The 24741-nt window shown below is 38.6% G+C and overlaps 2 protein-coding genes and 1 long non-coding RNA gene across 5 annotated transcripts; 1 reads left to right on the top strand and 2 right to left on the bottom strand.

Moving 5' to 3' along the window:
* Positions 1-1491: 1491 nt before the first annotated feature.
* LOC146457249 (tetratricopeptide repeat protein 28-like) lies at positions 1492-4343 on the bottom strand. Of its 2 annotated transcripts, none has more exons than XM_085092176.1 (2): positions 2710-4343; positions 1492-2276 (listed from the first exon to the last, which is right to left on the bottom strand). In XM_085092176.1, exons 1-2 carry the CDS (start codon positions 4341-4343, stop codon positions 2243-2245), a joined length of 1668 nt encoding a protein of 555 aa, XP_084948302.1. In that variant the 3' UTR covers positions 1492-2242. The 2 variants fall into 2 exon arrangements, with proteins under 2 accessions (XP_084948302.1, XP_084948301.1); XM_085092175.1 differs by having other exon boundaries at positions 2714-4343.
* A 12028-nt stretch (positions 4344-16371) lies between these two features.
* On the top strand, positions 16372-17963 carry LOC146457248 (uncharacterized). Its single transcript, XR_014858547.1, has 3 exons — positions 16372-16569; positions 16912-16954; positions 17381-17963. It is a non-coding gene; the product is annotated as an uncharacterized LOC146457248 (long non-coding RNA).
* Positions 17964-21157: 3194 nt separating this feature from the next.
* On the bottom strand, positions 21158-24534 carry LOC146457247 (neuropeptide Y receptor type 2-like). 2 transcript variants are annotated; one of them, XM_085092103.1, is made up of 3 exons: positions 24490-24534; positions 22947-23006; positions 21158-22230 (listed from the first exon to the last, which is right to left on the bottom strand). In XM_085092103.1, exons 2-3 carry the CDS (start codon positions 22963-22965, stop codon positions 21176-21178), a joined length of 1074 nt encoding a protein of 357 aa, XP_084948229.1. In that variant the 5' UTR covers positions 22966-23006; positions 24490-24534; the 3' UTR covers positions 21158-21175. The 2 variants fall into 2 exon arrangements, with proteins under 2 accessions (XP_084948229.1, XP_084948230.1); XM_085092104.1 differs by lacking the exon at positions 24490-24534 and having other exon boundaries at positions 21158-22224; positions 22947-23182.
* Positions 24535-24741: the final 207 nt, after the last annotated feature.

Below are 24741 nucleotides of genomic sequence, written 5' to 3'. Positions count from 1 at the left end.
GGCTTCGTTTTCGAGTATTAATGTTCTTCATTTTCTAATCTTGGATATTTAGTTTTTCGTTTTCGACATTTTCCCGCCCCAAGGCCAGAATAAATAATTCTAGACTGGATGACTGCGAGCAGTCGTACTTTTCCCTCAGTGACAATAAAAAGTGACAATAAAAAGTGACAATAAAATTATGCAAATTAGTAAAATGAACGAGGGGGGATTGGGAAGATGCATCGCGCGCTAAAGAACTTAGGAGAAGAAAGAGGCCGCTAGCAGTCTAAAATTATTCCCAAGGCACTCACCATCAATTCATCTCGGTACAAATAACTCTGAAACCTCCAATATTTTTTCGTACATTTATTCAAAAACCAGTTTGCGCCTTCATGAAAAGAGATTATGATTATACAAATAAGTCATTTCTTAACAAACAGTAATCAAGTTAACCAATAATTTACATGTTTTCCAAAAGCACATTCCTCTGGGTCCTCCTTGAACAATTTTGTTGAAAGCTTGCATTTGTTGATTGCATGATTCGGCAGCCATTTGATTTTAGTAGGCCGCCAGTCGGGAGGGGAAGGGGCTTATAAGGGGGTGGGGTGGGTACGTCTTGAATTTTTCGTTTTTCTTTGTTTTTTTGTTTTTGTTCTTGGCTTGAATGTTATTTTCATAGAAACCCGCAACTTTCTTCCCTTCTCGCAATGTGAGTGGCAAGAACTTGCTATCCAGGAAAGCAGGGATGGCGCATGCGCAGTCATAACAATACTCGCCTCCCATAAAGCTAAAGCGGCCCAGATTGAAGTTGAATTTAATGTTGATTCTCATCCTTTCTCATAGGGTTTTTCTCCGGTTACTCCGGTTTTCCTCTCACCACAAAAACCAACATTTCCAAATTCCAATTCGACCAGGAACGCAAGGGAACCTTTAAAACGAGTTTCTAGAGGGCTCTTTGGTGCTCCGTGGGAAAACAAAGTAAGTGAACGGAGTTTTTTGCGTCTTTGTTTTGATTAAAGAGGAATAAGAAAGTCAACTTCTAACTCCAGTTCTAATTTAAACCGAAACAACGTTTAGTCGACTCCACAGTCAACTGGAAATGTCGAGATGTATTTTTGGAATCAAAGCATAAAATAGCTGAAAGAATCCAACACTTTTAACACTTGAAACCAAAATATTCCAGCAGTTTCATTTTCCATTAGTTTGTACACGGAAAACAATCCTGTTTTTACCGATCGTTCTCGACTTGTTTTTTGGCGCAGGTCTTTACCGAGAACTTCAAGGTTTTTTTTTTCTTTGTCTTTGGGTAAGTCTATTTTCGACTGGAAAAATGATATCACCGTCATTGGGGAGCGGTTGAAAGTAAAAAATAAAATAAAAAAAATCAATATTACTTTTATCACGCCAAAATAGCTATGTATGATTATTATTTTATTGCAAATGTTCTGATTACTTAATCTCGGTATTTATTCTTATTCCGGTCCAGAAATAACAGAATACACAGACTATCAGTTCACAAAAAAATGCGTTTGTGCCTATTCCGATTTTATCGACTAAAAACCTTTCTAAAAGAACGCAAGTCCTCTTCTTTCAATAAAACTGAAAGCTTTCTCAAAAGAACGCAATTTCTATTCTGGGCAAACCGTATTCCGTTCACTCTGGTATCAGGGGCAGAATTAATGGACTACTATGCTGTTCATGCCAAAAAAAAAACAGAATAGGCCCCAGAAGACCATGAATACTGTCCACTACCCGTATTCCTATTCCGGAATAGTCCCAAAAGAATGCGACCTTTAAAAATGAGGAACGAGGCAGCCATGTCTTGTTTCCATGACAACTAAAAGAAATTTTTGTTGTTGTTGTTGTTTTTGTTTAGATTCATAAAAGTTATGTTCCATCACAGAAAATGTATACGAAAAAGGCAATGTGCATCATCTATTCAAAATAATCATTAAGTAATATTTGTCTTGGTTATTCTATCCTGTGAAAGTAATGGCTTCAAACTATATACACAGTAATAGCTTCAAAACATATGTACAGAAATAAGCAATGATGTGTCCTTCACTGAACGAATTGCAACAAAAAAGCCAATTTTCAGTGCCATCGGATTTAAATTGTTTCCTTATGAATTTCTTAATTAAAGCAACTATAGAGTTTTGGTCTTTGACATCTTTTGGATCCAGCATGATTACACTGTTTCTCAGAAGTCATCAGAGTTAAAGGAAACCAAATGAACATTATCATACGTCAGGGTCGGCTTCGCTTAGCAGCTCCTTCTTGGCTTGAAGACGCTTCTTCTGCAAACAAAATAAAATAAAACAGGAGAATTTAATCTGTGAGAGCATCGTTATCAGTCTTCCGTGGTAAGGAGTGCGTGACGTAACGTGACGTGCATGACGACATTCCGCCCATCGACAAATAACTAAATCATTAGTCTATTCCAGACATTTTCATGTTTTGAAAACCGAAAGAAAAGATAATGCACGATTGAAAATTTAGTCAGGGACTTCACCGCTGCAATCTCACAATATTTTTTGCCATTTCACCAATTCGGGTCATAAGCCTGAACGCGTTGAACAGCTTAACTCAATCTAAAACAAATGGAATCAACACATAGCAAATTTCATCATAACATAACTTTCAGACAGATTTCAAGACCCTCAGACTCTGACTGTCCTTAATTATTTACAAATAAAATTACTTTTTTCCAAATTCAAACGCAAACTAGACTCACCATTATCCGTCTGTTTGCCAATTTCAAGAGTGACGTCATCACCAATCAGCACAAATGGAGCCCAGTACTTCACGTCACCGAACTTTTGTGACTCCCGAAGTGATTTCATAGCCTGGTGAAGAGCCACACTGGCGCGTTTCCCATCTGCTAGTTGTTGGTAGAAATTTCTCATGAACATCAGGGTTGCCTCGTCATCAATCGCCCAGAGTGACACCAGAACAGACCGAGCACCAGCACACAAGAAAGCACGTGCTATGCCGACCACACCCTCAGACTTGACCTCTCCCCGGCCACTGTGACAGCAACTAAGCACAACAAGCCTTGCACGCAGACGAACGGCTTGCACGTCTGACATTGTTAAGATGAAATCTTGCCTTTCAAGGATCTGCGATGTCCTGTCAGTCTTTGGGGCCAAAACAATTTCTCCGGTTTCAGCACATCCATGTGCGGCAATGTGCACCAAGGCAACCGACTTGAGCCTTTTCAGCACTTCGTCTTTTGTTGCATCACTCCCAATAAGAGGTGTGATGTTAAGAAGTTTTCCAATCATCTTTGCTTCCTCTCTGGCAAACTCTAGCTGCTCCCAACCGTATTGGTTGGTAACTTCCTTTAAACATGGGTCTCCCACGACCAGCGCCCCAGTCTTAAAGTGGAAGTCCTCCGGTGCACCTGCAATCAGTTTCAACGCGGTCAGCGAGGGAACAGTGCGAATCCTGATTGACTCACTCAATGCAGAATAAGGAGCCAAGCAAAATGGACCATCCGGAACAATTATTAACTGGTCACCATGGAGCAAGTCCGCAATGGGGCCAATAATAACATCATACAGTCGAGGCAAAGAATTGACAGAAGAAGTTGAGGACTCTTGTGTTTTTTCCACATCTTCTCTTTTAGACCGTGAGTCATTACTGAGCTCATCCATTGAGCGATTCTCACAAATCACACGGCCAGGTGCACCAATCTCTGCTAAGGTGTTTTCCATGAACAACGAAACAGTGCCACATGGTTTTGTTTTGATGTGTTCAAAGAGAATCTCGCTTCCTTTTCTCAGCACCCAAAAATTTGTACTACAGCAATGCCATGCTACAAAAACTGTGGGTGTTGACAAATTGTTTAATATAAAGGAAATAGTTTCCTTTGGTTCAACTGAGGCGGACGGTTGTGAGTCAACCCCATACTGTGTCTTCAAAACATCTATCAAAGCCTGTGCTCGTCCTCTCTCAGCAGCACATAAAGCCTCCTCAGTGTGTCCTTTCATCAGAAGAGTTCTCCACAGACCAGTGTACGGATGCGAGTTGAGATCACGAAATCCTATTTTCCACGCATCTTCTGACTGAAGAAGAGTTCGTGTGCTTTCTAGGATCTCTATGCTTGATCGATAACACTCAAGAGCCTCAGAAAAACAACCTGAACGGTGATAATCATCACCTAGCTCATTGTATACTTTTCCCTCCAGAAGCCTGTCCCCTGACTCTTTGCTGATAGTAACAGATAGTTCGTGGCACTCTATGGCTTGTTCAATATTACCCATAAGGCGATAAATTGTGCCAAGATTACCATGTGCACCTGCCTCCCCTTTCTTGTTCCTAAGTTCCTTAGCAATGCTAAGTTGTTGTTTAAAGTACTCCATGGCTTGTTCAAAATCACCCAGATTGATGGAAGCAGATCCAAGGCCGCAGTAGGCTCGTCCTTCCCCTAACCTGTGCCCTATTTCTTTAGCAATATTGAGTCCTTTTATAAAGAATTCCGTGGCTTCTTTTAAATTGTTCAGACTCTCAAAGGAGTAACCCAGTCCGAGATATGCCCATAACTCGCTAGCCTTGTTTCCCACTTCTTTGGCAATCCTAAGACTTTGTGCATGGTAGTCTATAGCTTGTTTAAAATTACCAAGCTGTTGATATGAATCGCCTAGACAGTTATAAGTACCTTCCTCTGAACCTCTGTCACCCAGTTCTTTGGCAATACTGAGACATTCGGTGTGGTGCTCTATGGCTTGTTTAAAATTACCCAGACTGAAATAAACATCGCCCAGTTGTCTACATGCACATGCCTGGCCATCCCTGTCCTCTACTTCTTTGGCAATAGTATGGTGCAGTTTGTAGAACTCTATGGCTTGTTCAAATTTTCTAAGTCTCTCATAAGCGCTGCCGATGTCGCAACAGGCTTCTCCCTCTGCAGGTCTGTCCCCCAGTTCTTGTGCAATACTAAGATATTTAGTATAGTGCTCTATGGTTTGCTCTAAATCACCCAGCTTGTTATAAGCACCGCCCAAAAGCCCATATGCGTTTCTCTCCAAAAATTTATCACTCATTTCTTTTGCAATACTAAGCGTTTGCGTGCCATACTTTATGGCCTGTTTAAAATCACCTCGTTGGAAATAAACATTGCCCAGTTGTCTACATGCACATTTCTCACTATCCCTGTCCTCCACCTCTTTAGCAATAGTAAGATGCAGTTTGAAGAACTCTATGGCTTGTTCAAATTTTCGAATTCTCTCATAAGCACTGCCGATGCCGCAACAGGCTTTTCCCTCTGCAGGTCTGTCCCCCAGTTCTCGTGCAATGCTAAGATATTTAGTAAGGTGCTCTATGGCGGGATCAAAATCACCCAGACTGTTATAAGCATCGCCCAAAAGCCCACAGGCTTTTCTCTCCAAAAATTTATCACTCATTTCTTTTACAATACTAAGCGTTTGAGTACCATACTCTATGGCCTTTCTAAAATCACCTCGTTGGAAATAACCCACACCCAGTTCAAAAGAGGCACATCCCTCCCTCCCTCTGTCCCCAACTTCTTTGGCATTAATAAGCTCTCGAATGTGGTTCTCTATGTCTAGATCTCCTGACTTTCCATCCACCATTTTTGTGTAAATGATGATCGGAGGTCTTATCAAACGTACTTCCGTTACATTCGACGTACCTACAAGGAAAGATAGTTTAAGAAGATCGCGATTTGATGAAAGAAAATTTCCCTCGGTATTTTTCTCTGACTGTGTTTTAATTTTGATTCATAATAATTTTCACAAAACAACTCAGCACATTCAACACTAACTGACACACTTAAAGGGGCTTTATTAACAATGCACATCTCTTTATCTTTTATAACCAAAGTGGAAATCTTAGCCGACTCAGCCTTCTAGTTGTTTTCGTTTCATATTAACATTTTCAGTGTAAATAAATAGCTTAGGGACACCTAACCAACCTCGTTCCCATAATGTCTCCTCCTGAGAACGAGGTTGACACCTTCGTACCTGCGAAGAGCATTCAAGAAAAATACTGTAAATGCTGTCCTCTGTGTTCTTAGGTCGTTTTATTGGCACTTTAAAGGCAAATTTGTGAAAGCCAACACAATCTGACTTGCGATGAGTTTTTAGCTCAAGGTTTAATCGCGGACGCGTTTAGGGAACGGAATCTTATTCCTCGAATTTCCAAGCTGTTGCTGGCCTTTCGAAAATACAAGCTGAACAGTCATTCCACAATTAAAACGACGTATTTGCCCTTTCGAAAACGAAAGCTATGTTTTGGAAGTTTGAGATAACTTTTCTGCAATGAACACGCTAGCTTTTTATCACAATTTTACGCGGAATTTCTGAAGTGGGAATGCCGCCCTCCCAACAGATATTCCACCAAAACGAACCATCCGATTCCCACGGCAGCTGAGTGACAGGTTTTATCACTCAACGAAAGAATAAGTTAATACGTCACTAGCAGTTTAGCTGTTTGGTCTTATTCATAATAAATGAGAATAATTTTGACATGACATCGATGGCGACGATGTTGTACTCAGATAAGAACGAAACTTTTGAATGCAGGGTACCACACGACACACAAATAAACTGCTTCTGAATACGTTCCGTTGTAGCTCTGGCTCTGAAGAAGACTAGTTGTACTAGTTGAAATATTTTATTTTTGGCCCAAATAAATACCGTATTTTCTCGATTAAACGCCACCAGCGTTTATTTAAAATTCGGCAGTTTTGACCCGGCGTTTTTTCGAGGTCGGCGTTTAATCGGGGTCCGGCGTTTATTAATGAAATACGATTTTCAGCCATATTTCCAGGTTGATTTATTACTACCGATCCTTGGAAGTTTGGAGGGATCCTCGTGATTCAAACGACAGTGAGCACTACAAGCTACTACAACACAAGCAAGAAAGTGCGTCAATAATACAACACGAACGCTATATTTTATTTCGCTGTGCAGCGACTATCCCAGTTATCTAACGCCGGTATTTTTCCCTTGAACGTTTATTAAAATACCAAAACAGCATACCGTACTTGGTATGTCGTAACAGTGCCATTCAAGAGGTTACAATTTACATGTAACCGGTCCTTGTGCCGGGGACCCGATTAAACGCACCCGGCGTTTATTTAAAAATTGGCAGTTTTTACCCGGCGTTTAAACGAAGCCGGCGTTTAATCGGGGGCCGGTGTTTAATCGAGAAAATACGGTAAGCCCTTTGCCGTAGTGTCAGCCATGCAAATAGTTTGGTTTATTTGTCAAGATAATCTGATGTGACCTCATCTGAGACACCCTGCCTCTTAACCTTTCTAGTCTCAATAGTTTACCAGTCAGTTTGCACGAGTCCCATGTTCATAGTGTTCTAATCCTTGAACGCACTCGAAATTTTAAATTTTATTTTGCTCTGGTAACGCTACCACTCGTACCTTAGGTTATTAACGTTAGGCACATTTAAAGGCCCAGTTTCACCCATTCGGCTTTGCGGCCGTTTGTTATTGTTTAAAAGCGCTTCTATTGTTTAGTCTTGCGATCTGATTGGTTTACCAGAATATTCCCGCTGGGATGAAAGTCCTGGCGCATTCAAAATAAATCAGACCACACAAATCGGACTGGTTGATTTCGTTTCAGTCGCTCCGATTTATTTTAATTTCTATACCTATAGGAAATATGTACTCTCCAAAGCGCTCGAGTTCTTTGTACTCCTTTGTGTAAAATTCTCGGCGAACGAAATTCGAGGTTTGGTTTGTTTTTCTGCATTCATTCCTTTGAGCGATGCGGCGAAACAGTCGAACAGTTAAAGCCGGCAGCCCTCAACATTAAATAATTTTGTCCGAAGATTTTCATTCTATTGTTGTATAAGTTAGACAGTAATCTTTAAGTGTCCTTTCGATTATTATAAAAGCTGACATGAAATGAAATTAACAGTGCTGGACTCGTTAGCTCAGTTAATATCGCTTTCAAAATTATAGCGGGCTGCGCCGATCCGGTCTATCTTACCATCATGAAATTATTTCTACCTTTGATGATAAAGCAACGATGCTATGAATGAATCTGCAGCTTACTAAGCAAATGAGTATTTTAATTTATTTGCCTATGCCGATAAGAAAAAACGAAGGAACGCCACCTAGAAAACCATACAGTTTATTACGTCTCTTCGCAACGCTGTTTACATGAATCGGGAGAATAAAATCGAATGGAGCTAAAAAACTTACGTGTTAAGGTCAGACATCCGTTGAAATCAGGAACATCGCTACAACAGATGCATGCATGGAGACAACAAATCCTCCCGCTTCTTTGTTTCAGAATAAAAGCGAGACAAATACATTCCTTTGGAATAACAATTGTACAACCACATTGTCAACGGCGAGATGTTACTTAGAAGCGACCGACGATTTTCCAATTTTCCTTTCCACACGAAGACTGTTCTTGAAAATATCCTCATAAATAAAGCGAGAGGATATTATACAAAGCTTAGTGACACGAAAAATAGTGATATTCCAGGAAATGAGCTCGATGAATGTGGATTTAGCGCTCGCGGGTAATTTTCTGAATTTTCGACTGTGCGAAATTCAGCTCGGCGCGCAATGTCTCTTGGGTGAACATGGGCCTTTAAATTCGATGCTTGAGCAACGACAACAAAGTCTAGAAAAATTGGATTTGATCATGATGCATATTGACTCTACTAATTCGCATATTTTAAAACAACGCGTGCGTGAATGACTGACTTTTGGGGATTTTTAAATTGCGATTAAGTGCTTTTGGTTTAAGTATCCGAAACAAACATATGAGCCAAAGAAATAAGCCATTTTCGAGTAGGTTTGAACCTCGTCATGAAAGCAAGGCTAAGTGCAAAGCTTTTCATATGAAAATTAGTTTTGAAATATATCAAATGAAAACTAATTTTCATAATAAAAACATGCAAGAACCTCGATTCCATAATGAGAATCAAAGCGCAAGAACACACTGACTCAATCACAACTCGAAACAAATACATGTGACTGGCGCCAGGCGCGGGGAAACGTGTGCAAGAAAGTCATGATTGTTTTTGGTTTCAATTCTAATTAGTCGAGAAAGTAGCGCGCGTTTCCAAACCTGTGATCAGAACCAATTTTAGCAGCGCTCTCATTTACTCTTATTTAGTCGCTCGCTAAAATTGGTTTTCCTTTCGAGTTTCCCGCGTGAATATTTTACTAAACAAAACGAAAATGGAGCCGGCTTTTCGCACGTTATGAGTTTTGCTAACCAGTCACAGAACAAAGCAAAGCAAAAACGAAGGAAACGCGAACTTACTTCAGTCGACACTAAAATAGAGTGGTTTTCAGCGATTTTCGTATTTGTGAGATTGTTCAGCAAAGCGTGCGTACTTTCTCAACCAGTGAGAAGCAAACCAAACCCAATAGTCGCGGCATGCTTCTCGTGTTTTCCCGCGGTTTACTGGTTTAGCTAGTAACATGTATTCGATTCGACTTCTGATTGGTTCGTTCCTCTGTTTACATCTATTGTGATTGGCCAGTGTAATTACTTTGGTTTTGGATTTACTTCACTCAGTTGAAAAACGTGCTAAAAACAACTCTATTAAAAGAAAGCCTATTATCATAGCTCTTTTTTTAAATGATATTTTAAAAGGGCTGGCTATTAAATTAATATAATTATCTGACTGCATTCATTTCTTGACGAAAACGTGAAAAATTTTCGAATAGGAAAAATTTGGAAAAAAAAAAGGTAAAAATTTTGGATCGAAAGTCTTGACGAGAATCACTTTAACATTATTAAAGGTCTATGACAGCCAAAGAAAACGTAACCCAGCAAAGATGGTTCTCATAGAAAGGAAGACAAGATGACAAGACCTAATAACATGGAACAAAAACCTATTGTGTAACTGTAATTATCAAGCAAAATTTGGATTTAGTGGTACAAGTCGAAAATCCAATTCTTTCATTTTTTGTGATGAGGTCATTAGCGAAAATAGTGACCTGACTTCCTTCGTTTCCATCTTTTTATAACTTCGAACATTCTACCTGTTATGCTCTATTTTAAGACGGTTTCCGCCATAATGCATGATGTTTCTACTAATTCTACACCTAAGAATATTCGTAAGCTTTTCATTCATTCATCTGATGTTTATGCACATAATACGCGTTCCGTTCTTCTAAAAAGAAATTTTATACTCAGGAATCTAGATTGCGTGTGAAACTTAAATCTTTCTCTGCGTTTTGTGCGAGATTGTGGAACCGTCTACACCCCTACTGGCGTAAGCTAAAGAAAAGAACTTTTAAAAGAAAACTTCATAAAATACTTTTAATCGTACTTGGGATTGAGGACTATTATGTTGACGCCCATTCTTTAATATTGAAATTTAATGCCAATAATTATTGTACCCTATTGTTATGTGTTTCGCCCCGTTTTTCGTTTAAAATTGCATGTCTTAGTCTTATACTGTAGTGATATTGTAGCAATATTGTAGTTTTTAAGCATTAATACTTAATTTTTGTTTATTGCTAATTATTATACGTTATAGCTATATGTTTCGTTTACAACTACATGTCACAGTCTTATATTGTAGTGCCGATATTGTAGCAATATTGTAGTCTTAATTTTTGTCTCTTACTAATATCCGCCCAGATTAGCTAATGCTATACGCGGGTTGTGTAAATTGTCTTTGTGTATTTGTTAGAAATATTAATAAACGCAAACTCAAACTCAAACTCAGAACCGCCTTAGATTGCAGAAAGAAAAACGAAATCGGTTTTCAGGTTGGTCGAAATATTTACTGACCCTATGAAAACTGCACTGTATAATAAAAGGTGGGATTTGAGGACAAAAGACAGGGAACAGGGCTTACTGTAGTACGTGTGAATGAACTTAAGCACAAAGTTTTTACCTTCAGAGGTTTGATATTGAAATTATTGTTATTACTTGTTTACTTTAATGAGAAAGAAAGCATAGAAAAACACAGGAATATCGTGTAAATGGAGAAACTGGAAAAAATAATTGGAATGTCTGACAGCTCTAAACGGCGGATAACGATACAGCAAAGAACTATCAGCTTAAGTAACATTGTCACCGCGCAAAAAGAAATCTCCCGTAAAACGCGACTGAGGCCACAAATAGCCTTAATGGTTTGAATTTCGACATAGAATGAATTTAAATGTACTCACTGATGTACTCACTGATATGAATTAAAATTTATATCAATGTTAAATATATTATTAAACTGAATGTAAAATAAACAATCAAGTGAAACGATTTTCAAGTTTTGTCATGCAACCAAAACCAAAGAAACTATTCTAGCCAATCAGAAGAGCTGAAAACAGCGCAATGAACCAATTAGAATTCAAAGTTCACTCATGATTCCGGAGTAAATTGCGAGCGTGGGAAAATGTATGCAAGCGAGTGACGATTGATTTAAGTTTTGCTTGCTCCGCCGAGGATGGAAAATGCCACTAAGGTCGAATGAGGAATTTTAGTAGTTAGAGCCGGTTCCTGTGCAAAGAAAATAGGAAACATGGAAAACTTCTTTCAATTGGTGGATTTATATGGGCCAAAGGTTTTTAAGACGCCAGCGATCGTAATGTTTGAAGCAAGCCATAAGCATACAAATGAATTTTATACCATCATTGCAGCAGATTGATCCGCACTGTACCAGTGATGGTTGGTTTTTGCGGTTTGCGGTCGCAGGAGCGAGCGACGATTTGCGGTCACTTAATTAACGCCATTATCTTACACACCAAATATTGGCGATTTTTAAACAACTTGCCAACCCCAGTGACGACAGTTCAAGATGACTTGAAAAAGGTGTTGCTAGGATACATTCAACTGTAAACACCGTTTACGGACAGATTACAAACACAAGTTGCACTGAACGATTTCTGTTTAGAAGTATCTGGCGCAGGCATTGATCACTACTCACCCTTGCAGTTCTCGTTCCGGAGTAATTCTTCGTGAGATTTCTGGGTAATTGATTGAAGAGCTTCGGGGTGTTCTCTTTATGACTCTGTAGATAGTTTACTGCAAAGTTAGTCGCCTTATCAATAATTGTTCATGGTTTATAGTTTTACTGATACACACAATGTAGGCACTGAGGTTTTTATAAGATTTACAGACTTCCTAGTGAAACAGATTAATATGAGAGAATATTATTCCTCTTCTCTTGACCTTAAATGCAAAATGAAGAGCTTCGTCACCGGAGCCCGAAAACTGTCCTATATATTGATTTACGAATATCTTTCAAAACTTATTCAAACTCTATATATCGTGTAAGGAAAGACTGGTTTTACGAGACCATAACTCGGCTGACAAACAAAGAACTGCGTTCGTTGTAATAAAAGTGTCTCGTTGAGTTTGTTGGGATATGATGTAATTTTGTTACAAAAATGTGCGAGTTGCTCGATTAGTACACAGGGTGAAACAACAATTTTTAACAAACTACAACAATACATGAAAATAGTTTGTATCTTTTATCTATTTCAAAGGGACAACCATTTCAATTGTTAGTTTCAAACATCTGGCATAGGGCGTGGTAGGATTGGATCGAAAGTTAAACGGTGTACTCTTCGGCTACGCCCTACACAACAACTGTGTATTCTCTAAAATTTGGGACGATTAAATCCTGAAGAAAGCGTTAGATTTTATATTATTTCTTACCTCTTTGCTAAAAGGTCGCGTTGATCCAAACCTTTCACGGTACCGTAAAAATTTAAAGCAATATAGGATGATTGAGCATTCAGTGCTTTATAAAGCGTGTTTTAATATATCATACCCGCGGAAGTCATTGTTATTTTTGCTCGATGATTATTATCCGATCACAGTTGCATTTTCGAGAGGACAATTTGCGTGACCGAAAGATCATTACATGTAAATTTTGCTGTTTAATTCTCTTTAAATAAATAAATAGATAAATAAATAAATAAATAAATAAATAAATAAATAACAGCGTAAAAATGTATGTCCCCTTTTAAATTAATGATGTAGCCGCTTCTAGCTCTGAAATAAAGGGCGACTGAGGCTTATTTTCGAAATTTATCATACCAGCGGAAGTCATTATTATTTTTGTTCGATGATTATCATCCGATCGTCAAAATTGCATTTTCGAGAGCAAAATTTCCGTGACCAAAAAATCATTACACGTAAATTTTGCTGTCTAATTGTCAGCAACTTTAAATATATTTAATCAAAAATAATGAAAACAGCAACAGTTGAAAGGGTGCAAATTATTTATCTAGTCAATTTAAATAAATAAATAAATAAATAAATAAATAAACAAATAAAAATAGCATAAAAATGTATGCCCCCTTTTATAGTAATGATTTAACCGTTTCTAGCTCTGAAATAAAGGGCAACTGAAGTTTACTTTCTAAGTTTGGGGTGATTCGTTTTCTAGTTTCAAGGTTTTTTGTTTTGCAGTTTTGAGTACCAAAGCCGGCGCAACAGATTATTCAGAAAACAATCATCATTAATTCATCTCTGTCTATCTCCGTGCTGTGATTGGTTCCTATAGTGCAACACATTCAGCAATTTATTTACAAAAGACTTCTTTGGGCTTAAATAAAAAATAATTATGATTCGACAACTGACGTATTTTCGAGAACAACCTTCAAGCTACCCAATAAAAATCTCACAATGTGCTTTCCAAAAACACCTCGTTACAGCAGACGAGTATACTCAATTCTTTGCGACTCCTGATCTAGAACGGGGTATCCGTATTTGAGGCTCTTTCTAGCTAAAAGAGGTGTTCTATTCTGATAAAAATACGGACGGTTCAAAATGTCAGCCGCGATTTTCACTTATTTATACAGAATTTATAAACAAGAACGCAAAATTAACTGTAGTATTTCTGGTGTATCAGTGAGAACCTTGGATTCACTTCCCATAATTTGTATTAACTTTTTGTGCAATACAAAAAAATCCAAGCTAAAGCACACCTAACCATTTTGGTGAATAAACTGGTCTCTTAATTTGACTTAGACTTGAATGCTCACATCTTAAAATTAGCTGCTAGTTGCTGTAAGGGAGACGTGCATGATACAAACACCCAGAACGCAGAGGAAGGAGACTAGAAATGCTGATTGCTGTGGCAAAACTTGGATTGCAGCGAAGGTAGAGACTATCTCAAAAAGTAACAGTGTCTTTAAGGGAACCTATGTTAGAGTGTAACATAGGGTGGACCACAGGAAGGGTGCTCTTCTGGGAGGATATTAGGTCAAAAGGTACGATGATACAATCTTGGAGAGATCAGACCTTTTTTGAACAAAGGCCATAGCACTTACTGTGGGGCAAAGCGCAGCCGAGGGTGCACTTCCCTGCCCCGATTGTGTGGGTGTACGGATAGTCTATTAGTCTATCAAAAGGGGAAGAACAGAATCACCCCACAGCCAAGAATAGTGATATAGGGCTAACAAACGATTGCACCCCAACTGATGGAGCAGCAATTACTGAGTTTGTTTTGCATCTTTTTCTTCCTCTTTTTTTGTCTGTTTGATGGTCACTGGACTTATTTTCGTTTTCTTCCTTTTTTGTGGGTAATTTTGTTGACTGGTAATCACCCCCAACACGAGGGACAGAAATTATTTAGTGATGATGCTTGCCAAAAATCTGAAGGTGAGCTTTTCCAAAGAACTGCACCGCTATAGCTTAAGCTGTTTTTCAGAAAGTGGGTGCGAGGCAATGGAACTGTAGTTTTGTTAATGTAGTCTTTTAGAGCTGAGAAAATTCAGTTATTTCACAGCTGGACAAACAGCTCGCTTAAACTACTCAGGTGTAAGAACATGTAAAGATTTAAAGATCATTATAGCTTTTCACATTTCTCGTTAAGTACTTAATTTTCTCCACCCAACAAGACCCCTTGACAAAAACAACAACAAGATTTTACCATATAAACAAAACATAAAAGGAAATGTCCGAGGTGTTCAGTTCGCTATCGAGGACGTTCCCTTAATTAAATACACAATCCAACTATGATAAAAATGTAATAATTTCAAAGTTTTCTCAGTTTACTTCTAAAAATGATAAATCGTTGGCTTTCCGCTATTTCACCAGGGAGCGCGCACGTTTTGCTGTATTCTGACAAACAATGAATGAAAATTAACAGTCAACCTTAGCTCTTGGCTGTCTAAACTTAACTGAATGGTTTGAGCCCGTCTTTATATAACGAAAAAATTCAAAGAAGCTTACCCAGCGTAGTTAAGACCATTAAGTCCGTCAACAGTCTTAAATATAACCTTTATTTACCCTCGGCAAGTGCTAGTGAGGCCGAGCATTAAACTTCACAAACCAATAATTTAAATTGAAAATAACATGGTTAAAAATCCCAAATGGCAGGAGGCAGACCAGCTGACTTTTTACAAGCGCGGCCTGGGAGTTGAACTTTTCAATGTTTTACTAGGGAGCTTAAAGGCCTGGCTAAACTTGGAAATATTGTTGCGGAAACAACAATGTTCCCTAGTTTAGCCAGGCCTTAAGCAACGACGACGCCAACGGCAAAGAAAACGTCACCCGAAAAATATATCTTTATTTTATTTGTGCTACTTCGCGATTATTTCAACTCGTTCAACTTTTACAAAAATGGCAAACTATCCAGGAACCAAATTGGTAGAACTGGCGTACAAGTTGAGAAAGAAAATGAAAAATTCACTGCCGTGCGTTCACGTTCTCCACAAAACCTTAAATGTGGTCATTTCACGTTGTTGTTTTGCAGAGGACGGCAAGAAAATGTACCAAAATGTAAAACGCGCGTACAGAGCGATTGTTTTTGCTCATTAAACTTATTGTTTTGCGGCGTTGTCGTTACCGTCGCCGTCGTCGTTGCTAAAGCTCCATACTCAAACCACGTCACGAGTAACCAGTATTTCCGAGAATAAAATGAGCATTCGAATTCCTCTTTGTAATGTCCGACATTTGAATGGAATGTTGATCATTTCTCTGGAAATCTTTCCAAAAAAGACGCATTAGCTAAAAAAAAAGATTCAAAATACTTAAGAAACAGTTGTTATTCTTGAAATACTTAATGCTATAACATAAAGAAAAATTTATAGCTTTATTCCGTCAATAAACTAGGGAAATTTCTTCTCTGAAATCTCGTTGGCGATGTTCAAAACTGACATATAAATTTCAAAACCCCCTTCAAATTTCAAAAATACCGATCACGCGTGACGTGGATTGACTGCAAATAGAATTTGTATAGGCTACACCCTAGACCAGCCACAAGACCAGGAAGGTTCAGACAGTTGAGCAATATGGCCACAAAAGTTCGTAAAGACCGTCATAGAAAACAGACAGGCCTTTGCGAAAGCCTTCCCTATTTCGACTTCATTAACAGCAGAGTCTTTTTTTCCTTTACCACGCAAGATCTAGGCTTTAGGGAGCTTAACACAAACGTAGTAAAAGTCTGAGTGGGCTTGAAAGCGCATGCGTCAGTGTTGTTGTGGAGGAAAATAGGCCTTGCACCATTGAAGTTCAGTATGTTTTGGAATACTAATTGATTGATTTAAGCGCACATGCATTTAATTAGTTCTCGACTCTTCTCTTCAGGCGAAATCTCGACTATCAAGATGTGTTAGATAGCCTTAAAACAAAGGGAATATCCATCAGAGTAGCCTCGCCCAAACTTGTCATAGAAGAGGTAAGTTAATATTTCGTGGTCATGTCCCTTCCCCCACCCCCACCATTAGCACACCAATAGGCTACTACCGAGTTGCTTTGAGCCTCATTATGAAAGCGAGGCTAAGTATAAAGCTTTTGGTATGAAAATTAGGTTTGTTTGCAGAAGAATGAAAACTAATTTTCATGATAAAAACTGTGCACTTAGTCTCGTTTTCATAATGAGGTTCAAAGCAACTCGTAAAGATCGAATTGTTTAGAAGAAGTAGAGTCACTGCTGATTCTGATTCTTCTCTGTAATTAGAGAAAAAATGGATATTGCTGGAGATTGATTGACGATTGCCATCCTTATTTTTATTTTCAGGCTCCTGAATCATACAAAAACGTGACCGATGTAGTCAATACATGTGAGTAGAGATATTTTCTTTCCTCCTTCAAGTGTGTCCATGAAGTCTTCGTTTACTGGAACGGTGTTGTGATTTACCAAAAAACCCATTACCCCTGTAAGCCCCGTTATCAACATGCTTATTCTCCTCGTTGTTTTCCACTAATTTTGTCTGCTATTTGTTGGGAGAAATTGTTTAAAGATCAAGATATTTGTTATCCTTTTAATTTTCGTTTTCCGTCCACACGGATACGCATCGACGAACGCATTCGCGTGGACTGGGCCCAAGTTATCGGAATTCAACTTGTGTAAAACACACTTAATTATCCAAAGTTTGGTTGAGTGTAGGATGAAGCAACGGTAAGGTTAAACATTTCGGCTGTGTCTGAGTCAAGGACAATTGAACAACATACACAGTTTTAGTGTTAAAATGCTATTTTTTTTTCAGGTCATGATGCTGGGATAAGTCAAAAGGCGATCAAGCTAAGACCAATTGCCGTTATTACAGGATAAACTACGTGCTCACGTATAAACGATTGTGCAAAACCATGTTTTGTAAGGACTGGATAACTATCCTTCCAGTTCTTACAGTATTGTTATAAGGATTGAAAAACTATCCTATTCGACAGCCTGTACCTACAGCCAAGAAGACAAGGGCGCTTTCCATATGCAACAACTGGCCGGCCAGAGCGTTCAGTTCTCCAACGGACTGTACTGATCTGAAGGATAAATTTGATCCCTGTCCTTCGAATTTCTTCAAATAGCACCTTCCATTTTCAGAGTGATTTATTTTTTCAAGATTTTGCAGCACCATCCCTTCAAAATGACGCATTTGATTTACAGTGGCCAGCCAGTTCTGGTGAAATGGAAAGCACTCTAAGATATTGTGCGCCAAAACAGTGGTGTCAGAGAAGCAGAATGCTGTATTGGAACCACCAGACAGCTATTTAGACAAACAGCATTTGTTTGAAGTTGGTCGCGAAACGCCAGTATTGTTTTATATATTGGCTGTAAGACAATAGATCATATTTAAATAAAAAAAAACTCGTTAGCACTTTTGTCAAATGTCTACAGTGAAGTTCTCTTCTCAAACAGCGATCTCCCTTTGGCGACGAACAAACTCATGTTTGACTTTTTTGTTTTTGTTTTGTTTTGTTTTTTTGTTTTTGTTTTTGTTTTTTTTTTTTCAATAGTAATAGTTTATTGCCGGTTTTCCTGCGTGAAGAAGACTGCAGGTTTCCCTGTCACGCCGTAACAAATTAAAATTATTAAAATTGAAACAATTTACTGAATGATGTCAAGAGTTTGACGTTTTATAGAAGATATATAAAGAAACAACTTGCCCATGTCTCAGGTCTAGGCAGTGTCCTGTACTTGAGTAATTTCTTCAAATATTCCACACGAATTGAATGAGTTCAGTACGGAGATGCCATATTTGTTCCCCTCCGAGGGGCACAAACATGGCGGTCGGAAATCAAAGCAAACGTCTGGAATTAATCCACTTTTGCTGTAAAGGCGATTACTTTTCTCTTGTAGGTTATTGCATATCCGCATCCGCATCGACATTTATCCAAATGCTAAACCGCCTAGACCGTTGCAAATCGCTGGAGAAGATGAAGTTTTTTTTTTATAAGGCAACTTTGACCCGGAAGTCATCGTAATGTCACGCCGGTATAAAATCAAAGGTATAAAGTCGAAAATTCAACATTCTTTACTTTCAAAGTCAGTGAAGGACTCTATCAGGCTAAAAAATTCGGGGAGAGATGTTTTCAGTTCCGTCTTAAGGGGGAAGTGTTATGGGGTTTTTGACGCTTCTGTATGTCAAAAATGGTGAAATAAGATCTTCACTTAGCTATAAAATAATTCCAGAACAATGAGAAGAAAGGAATCAATTCATTTATTGAAAGGAACAACTCGTTATCTATTCTAGCGCATTTTGGAAACAACTGAATGCGAAAACTTGCAAAACGTCAGCCTAACATTTTTCAAGTTTCAATCCGTTCCGACCTTTTCTATCTCTGGCCAGAGGCACTTATCCACAGTTTTATGGCACTGGGGTGATAATTTATAACAAAACTAGACAATTCTATTTTTGTTTCTGTTGACAGACAAACATTTTTGAGTTTTGAAATGACATCGAATTCTCGTGATACTTCCCTTAAGCTTCATGAAGATAAAACATCAGAGGGTTTCACAACCTCGTTCCCAGGGTCTCTCTTCTTCCCGGCAGGAAGAAGAGAGACCCTGGGAACGAGGTTGAAGGTTTCACGGGTTTGTTTTTAGAATTCAACGACGTCACATGAAAACCGAGAATGCAATGATGGCCTTGCTGGCAAGCATGCATGGTGAAGACAGTTGCCATAGCTACAGCGTGCTGAAAAATACATCTGAGAATCTCAAGACACCATCGAATAGCGTTTGACTCATCCTGATGAACGGTGTGTTAGCATGTCAGCAAATGTCCATTGGGATTTCTAAAGTTCTGTTTCACGTCATATACTACTCATGTTCCTACGTCCAGATCGTTAACGTTTTATACGCCATCCAAGAAAAATTAGACAACTGCTCGTGCTCGCAAAAAAAAAAAACACACTGCTCGCGTGCTCGCAAATGCTCGCTAAGACCATTCGACACCCCTTCGTTAGCCTGTGTAGCGGGTCTACCAGTACAAATGTAGATAACAATCGCAAGGAACCGCATAAGGCCACCTCTATTAATTTCTGCGTTTCCCACCAGTACCCCCTCCCTCATATTATGCTTTACATACAAATTAGTAACCCTTTCTAGATGTTCACAGTTGGTGCAGGAAACCCCCCCCCCCCCCCCCCCCTCCGCGGTGCAGCCGCCATTAACGACGTCTTCAATTAAATAGTGTGATAGGGATGGATACAAAACTAGCGGTGGAGATATAGTCAAGGCTCCGAAGTAATAGATCCTTCTCCAAAATGGCGGCAACAGATTTGAATGAGCTAAAATTGAACGAATGAAAAACACATACCAGCACTGGAAAGAACACCTTTACTTCAATAACCTCGCAAAGTTTCAGCATATTAGGTGTTATATCAGCTGAGAAAATGTAAGATGAAATTTGACAAATTTACAGCCGTTTGTGTGACTGGGGGTATACGTCATACCCCCAGTCATACAAACGTCTGTAAATTCTTCATTTTTCAACTTACATTTTTTCAGCTGATATTACACCTGATAATTATGCTGCATTTTTGCAGGGTTATTAAAGTAAAAGTGCTCTTTCTAGTGCTGGTATACGTTTTTAATTTTAACTTAATTGAATTTTCGGCCGCCATTTTGGAGAAGGGTCTATTATTTATTTATTTCTTAAATCGTCTTAAATTTTTAAATTGTCCTAAACTATTAAATTGATATATCAGCTATTCTGTTTGGTACTTCGTTGTTGTCGTTGACACAAAATAATAAACTTCAGCCTGAACTTTTTTTTTGAGGTGTTGGCGCATGAGCTTGGGTGACAATGTCTCTTTAAACACCCGTAAGGAGTTCTGGGCAATGAAAATCAGAAACTTTAAATTAACATTTGATTAATTTCTTTATTTATCCCTATATTTATTTATAATTTTTAACATCATATATTTAGTCATTTATTCCTTTTACATAAGCAAGTACAAATCAACGACAAAATCGGGCGTTTCGATTGGAGGTGTCAAGGCACTAATTTTTTTCAAGGTCAAAATTATAAATTATTCTAATATTTTTTTATTTTATTATTAGCTTTGCATACAACAGAACACAGTGTTTACAATACTACACACTACTTACAGTGCTTATAATAATTTCAATCTGATTTGCAATCTGAATATTAACAACATTTTTTTCTACTAACAATACTTACTATATTTACAACCTCACTGTATTTACCATTCTTAATAATACTCACAATATCTACACTACTTACAATCTGTTTCAATACTAACAGTATATTTACAATACAATACAGCCTTACTACAAGTCTTACTATACAAGCTTAATTACTTACAAAATTGATTACAAAAATCAGTAATGAATCCCACTGGGTGTCATGGCTACTCAAATACCCAGCTTCTATTTTGATTTGACAAAAAAATTATTCGAATATACTGTCAGATATAGCTCGCTGAAGAAAAACGTAAATAAAGCGAATACTTTTCGATTTTATCGTTGTTTTGCACTTGCTTATGTATTGCCAAACCTTTCTTTGGCGTGGGAATTGTCCAATAACCTGCGATTCAGTTTACAAAGATGTTGTAAATTGATAAAATTGTGTTAACTGTACGACAGGCTTTGGAGCTGGCCTGTTCATAGTCCCTGCTCTGCTTGTAAGCGACATTCGAGATAAAGGCCAGAAGAGCATTTTGCGAAATACAGCTCGGAATCGCTTTTTAAAGTATATCAGCATCCAAGGATTCACTGCGCTGTTTGCATGTCCACACCAGTAACACACCAACATGACGTAAGAGGGCAATACACGATATGACCACTCATAATCGATGGTCAAAATCACGTGATAGACATGCGTTGGAATCCAGCATAGTGCAAACGCAACCACAATTGCGATAGACATGCGTATGACTTGACGTTTCGTTTTGTTCGCGCGACGTCGCGCTTTGTCATGTTTTATGGACTCACCTGGTGAACTGTGCGCCTTGAGTTTTAGGCAGACGTACCCATAAAGAAAACTCATTGTCGCAAATGGCAATGCGAATATGGTGATCACTACATACAGGTAAACGCCTCTTAGAGATGATTGAACAGGCTTCCCGAACTGCGAAAATTTCAAAGCAAGAGTAGTTAGTTGTCCTTCCTTTCTAACTTTCGGAATGATTAACCACGGAGACATAAAACACATCGAGATCAGCCAGATGCATGGTACAAGAATCTTTTTGTTCCTAAAACGCGGAAATTCCCTTAAGGAAAACACAATACTGAAGAAGGAATCAAACGCAATAGCTGTTAAGGAGTAAACAGACGCCATTTGCGCTACGTAGAACGTAAATACCACCAACTTGGCAAGGATCTCGCCAAATAACCCATCCAGCCATCTTCCTTTCATGATAATAGACTGCAGATTTTGAGGCATCACAACCACAGTGACAAGCAAATCCGCCACAGCAAGGTTTACGTACATGTAGCTAGTCAAGCGCCTTGTTTCGGGTCTTTTGTAGAGAATGTATATCACCAGGATATTCCCCACAAGTGCCATTAAGATTGTGATACTGTACAGGATGATCGCTATAAGGTCTACCTGTGGGGTCCCTGTGGCATCAGTTTCGTTTAATGAATCTGAGCCTGAAAGAGAATACCGGTAAAACTCTTGAGGCGATGACTATGGCATAAACAAAATAGACCATTTCTGAGTTGCTTTGGACCTCGTTATGTAAACGAGACTAACTGCAAAGCTTTTCATATGAAAATTAGTTTTGTTTGTATATATAAAACCGTATCAAAGTCAGGCGGGACAACAGCTTTATTTCAGAATTTGCGTGACATCCGCAAGAATCAATGTCACTCGAGAGAATACAAATTTTAGAAAATTTTTCTTTCTCTCGCTGCCTGGGTCTAATGACGGAATGATTCTGTTACCTCCAGATTGTAAAAGAGGAATGTTTGACGCTTACGTGGATATCTAATCTACATCGAATGGTTAAGATTTTCTCTGGTAAACAGGCTTCTCTTTGTTGGCGATCGAGAACATTTTACAGGGCTTTTTTAAGTAATATCGTATATAGGGCTGAGAGTCTGGGCCTAGAACTGGAAAACGCATGCTCAGAGTGGGCTGTAACCGCAAATTCGAAAACTACATAAATTTGGCGCATTTTGATGCCATAATTCATGAGGGTTTTGTTAATGTTTGGGTTCGTAAAACGGGGTTTGAAGTCAGTGCTTTGGTGGCTGTACTGCTTAGCTCTGCTCTATGCATAACTGCTACAGGGGACGAATTCGACGGCGGAGGAAATACACTCAAACGGCTGAATTTTCCATCGCTTACGTGTTCTGTAACTTACCATTCAGTTGTGAAGACATCTTCCAACACCTGACAATGATCGAGCGCGCGCTCAACTTTCCTGACAACAGAAGTAAGCATTATAAATACCTCTCTTACTAACCGAGTTCGACGAGGTCTGTACTGTAAGTTTCGGACCGAGTTTTTCCCCGTTGATTTATGGTTTCGCGAGTTGGCCCATAAATCAACGGGAAAAACGAGGATCCGTAACTTACAGTACGGACCGAGAAAACGAGGTTAGTATGATATTTTAAAAATATAGCTCTGAGGTTAATCGGGCGCGCGGGAAAGGAAAAACTTTTCAAATTTAGCGGGCCTTAAAGTGAAGTATAGCCCGCAAAACTGACCAATCACACCGCGCATCCTTACTGAGAGATATCATAATAATTTATGATTGGACCGCGTGTGGCAAGGGCCATTTTTTTCAATTTGAAATCCATTTCCATCCCAGCCAGCTGCAGCCAAAGATAGTTAATACTAGTGTGTGAACACTAAAAAGGTTTTAGTTAATAAAACTGAAACATTATTTTAACTTTCCCATCGAAACAAATACATTATCGGACTATTCAAAGTGACACTATTAAAAAATAGGTGACACTGCTCCTTTTAGTGCTAAGCCATGAATTTCCTACTGTGCAATTTTTCCCTAGTAAGGAAAGACCATGTGAGGCAAGGAAAACAAATCTTCGACCATGGCGGGAATCCAATCTTATCACTAGGACTAACACTTAAGTGGGAAATTTTGGGGTTCACTGATCCGTCATCTGTGTCATGAGTAGGAGTGCTAGCGGCTAGAGGCACAACACTCTGTATTATATCAGTGTGCTCTTGACATTCACATCACCGCATTTAACACCAATATCATTCATATCTTACTCCCGTTTGGCCTCGTAGCTTAGACGTTGGAGCAACTGTTGATCAAATGAGGAGTTTTAAACTTTTAGCGAGGTCGAAGATTTATTTATTCTTTGCCTCTTGCGATCTCCCATTTCCTTACTAGGGCTAACCCTCAGTGGGAAATTCATAGGTTCACTTTAGCACTTTAACATACGCTGCAGAGTTAATCTTCTGATCCATCATTACAATCCAGTATATTGATTTACGAATATCTTTCACAACTTATTTAAATTTTATATATCGTGTCAGGAAAGACTGGTTTTATATTACGAGACCATAACTGGACTAACAAACAAAGAACTGCCGGCGTTCGTGGTAATAAAAGTCTCTCGTTGAGTTTGTTGGGATATGATGTAATTTTGTTACAAAAATGTGCGAGTTGCTCGTTTAGTACGTAGGGTGAAACAACAATGTTTAACAAACTACGACAATACAGGAAAATAGTTTGTATCTATTATCTATTTTAAAGGGACAACCATTTCAGTTGTTAGTTTTATACATCCGGCACAGGGCGTGGTAGGACTGGATCGAAAGTTAAACTGTGTACTCTCCGGCTACGCCATACACACAACACAGCCGTGATTATTCTCTTAAATTTGGGATGATTAAATCTTGAACAAAGCGTTAGATTTTAGATTATTACTTACCTCTTTGGCAAAAGATCGTGTTGATCCAAATCTGTCACGGTAAAGTGGAAATTAAAGCAATATAGGATGATTGAGCGTTCAGTGCTTTGTAAAGCGTGTTTTAATATATCATACAGACGGAAGTCATTGTTATTTTAGTTCGATGGTTATCGTCCGATCACAATTGCATTTTCGAGAGGACAATTTGCGTGACCAAAAGATCAATACATGTAAATTTTGCTGTTTAATTCTCTTTAAATAAATAAATAAATA

Source organism: Pavona decussata, unplaced genomic scaffold (genome assembly GCF_977016875.1).
Source record: "Pavona decussata unplaced genomic scaffold, jaPavDecu1.1 SCAFFOLD_244, whole genome shotgun sequence".
Lineage (NCBI taxonomy): Eukaryota > Metazoa > Cnidaria > Anthozoa > Scleractinia > Agariciidae > Pavona > Pavona decussata.
The sequence above is the reverse complement of the archived record's forward strand: the minus strand, read 5'-3'. Positions and strand labels throughout refer to the sequence as shown.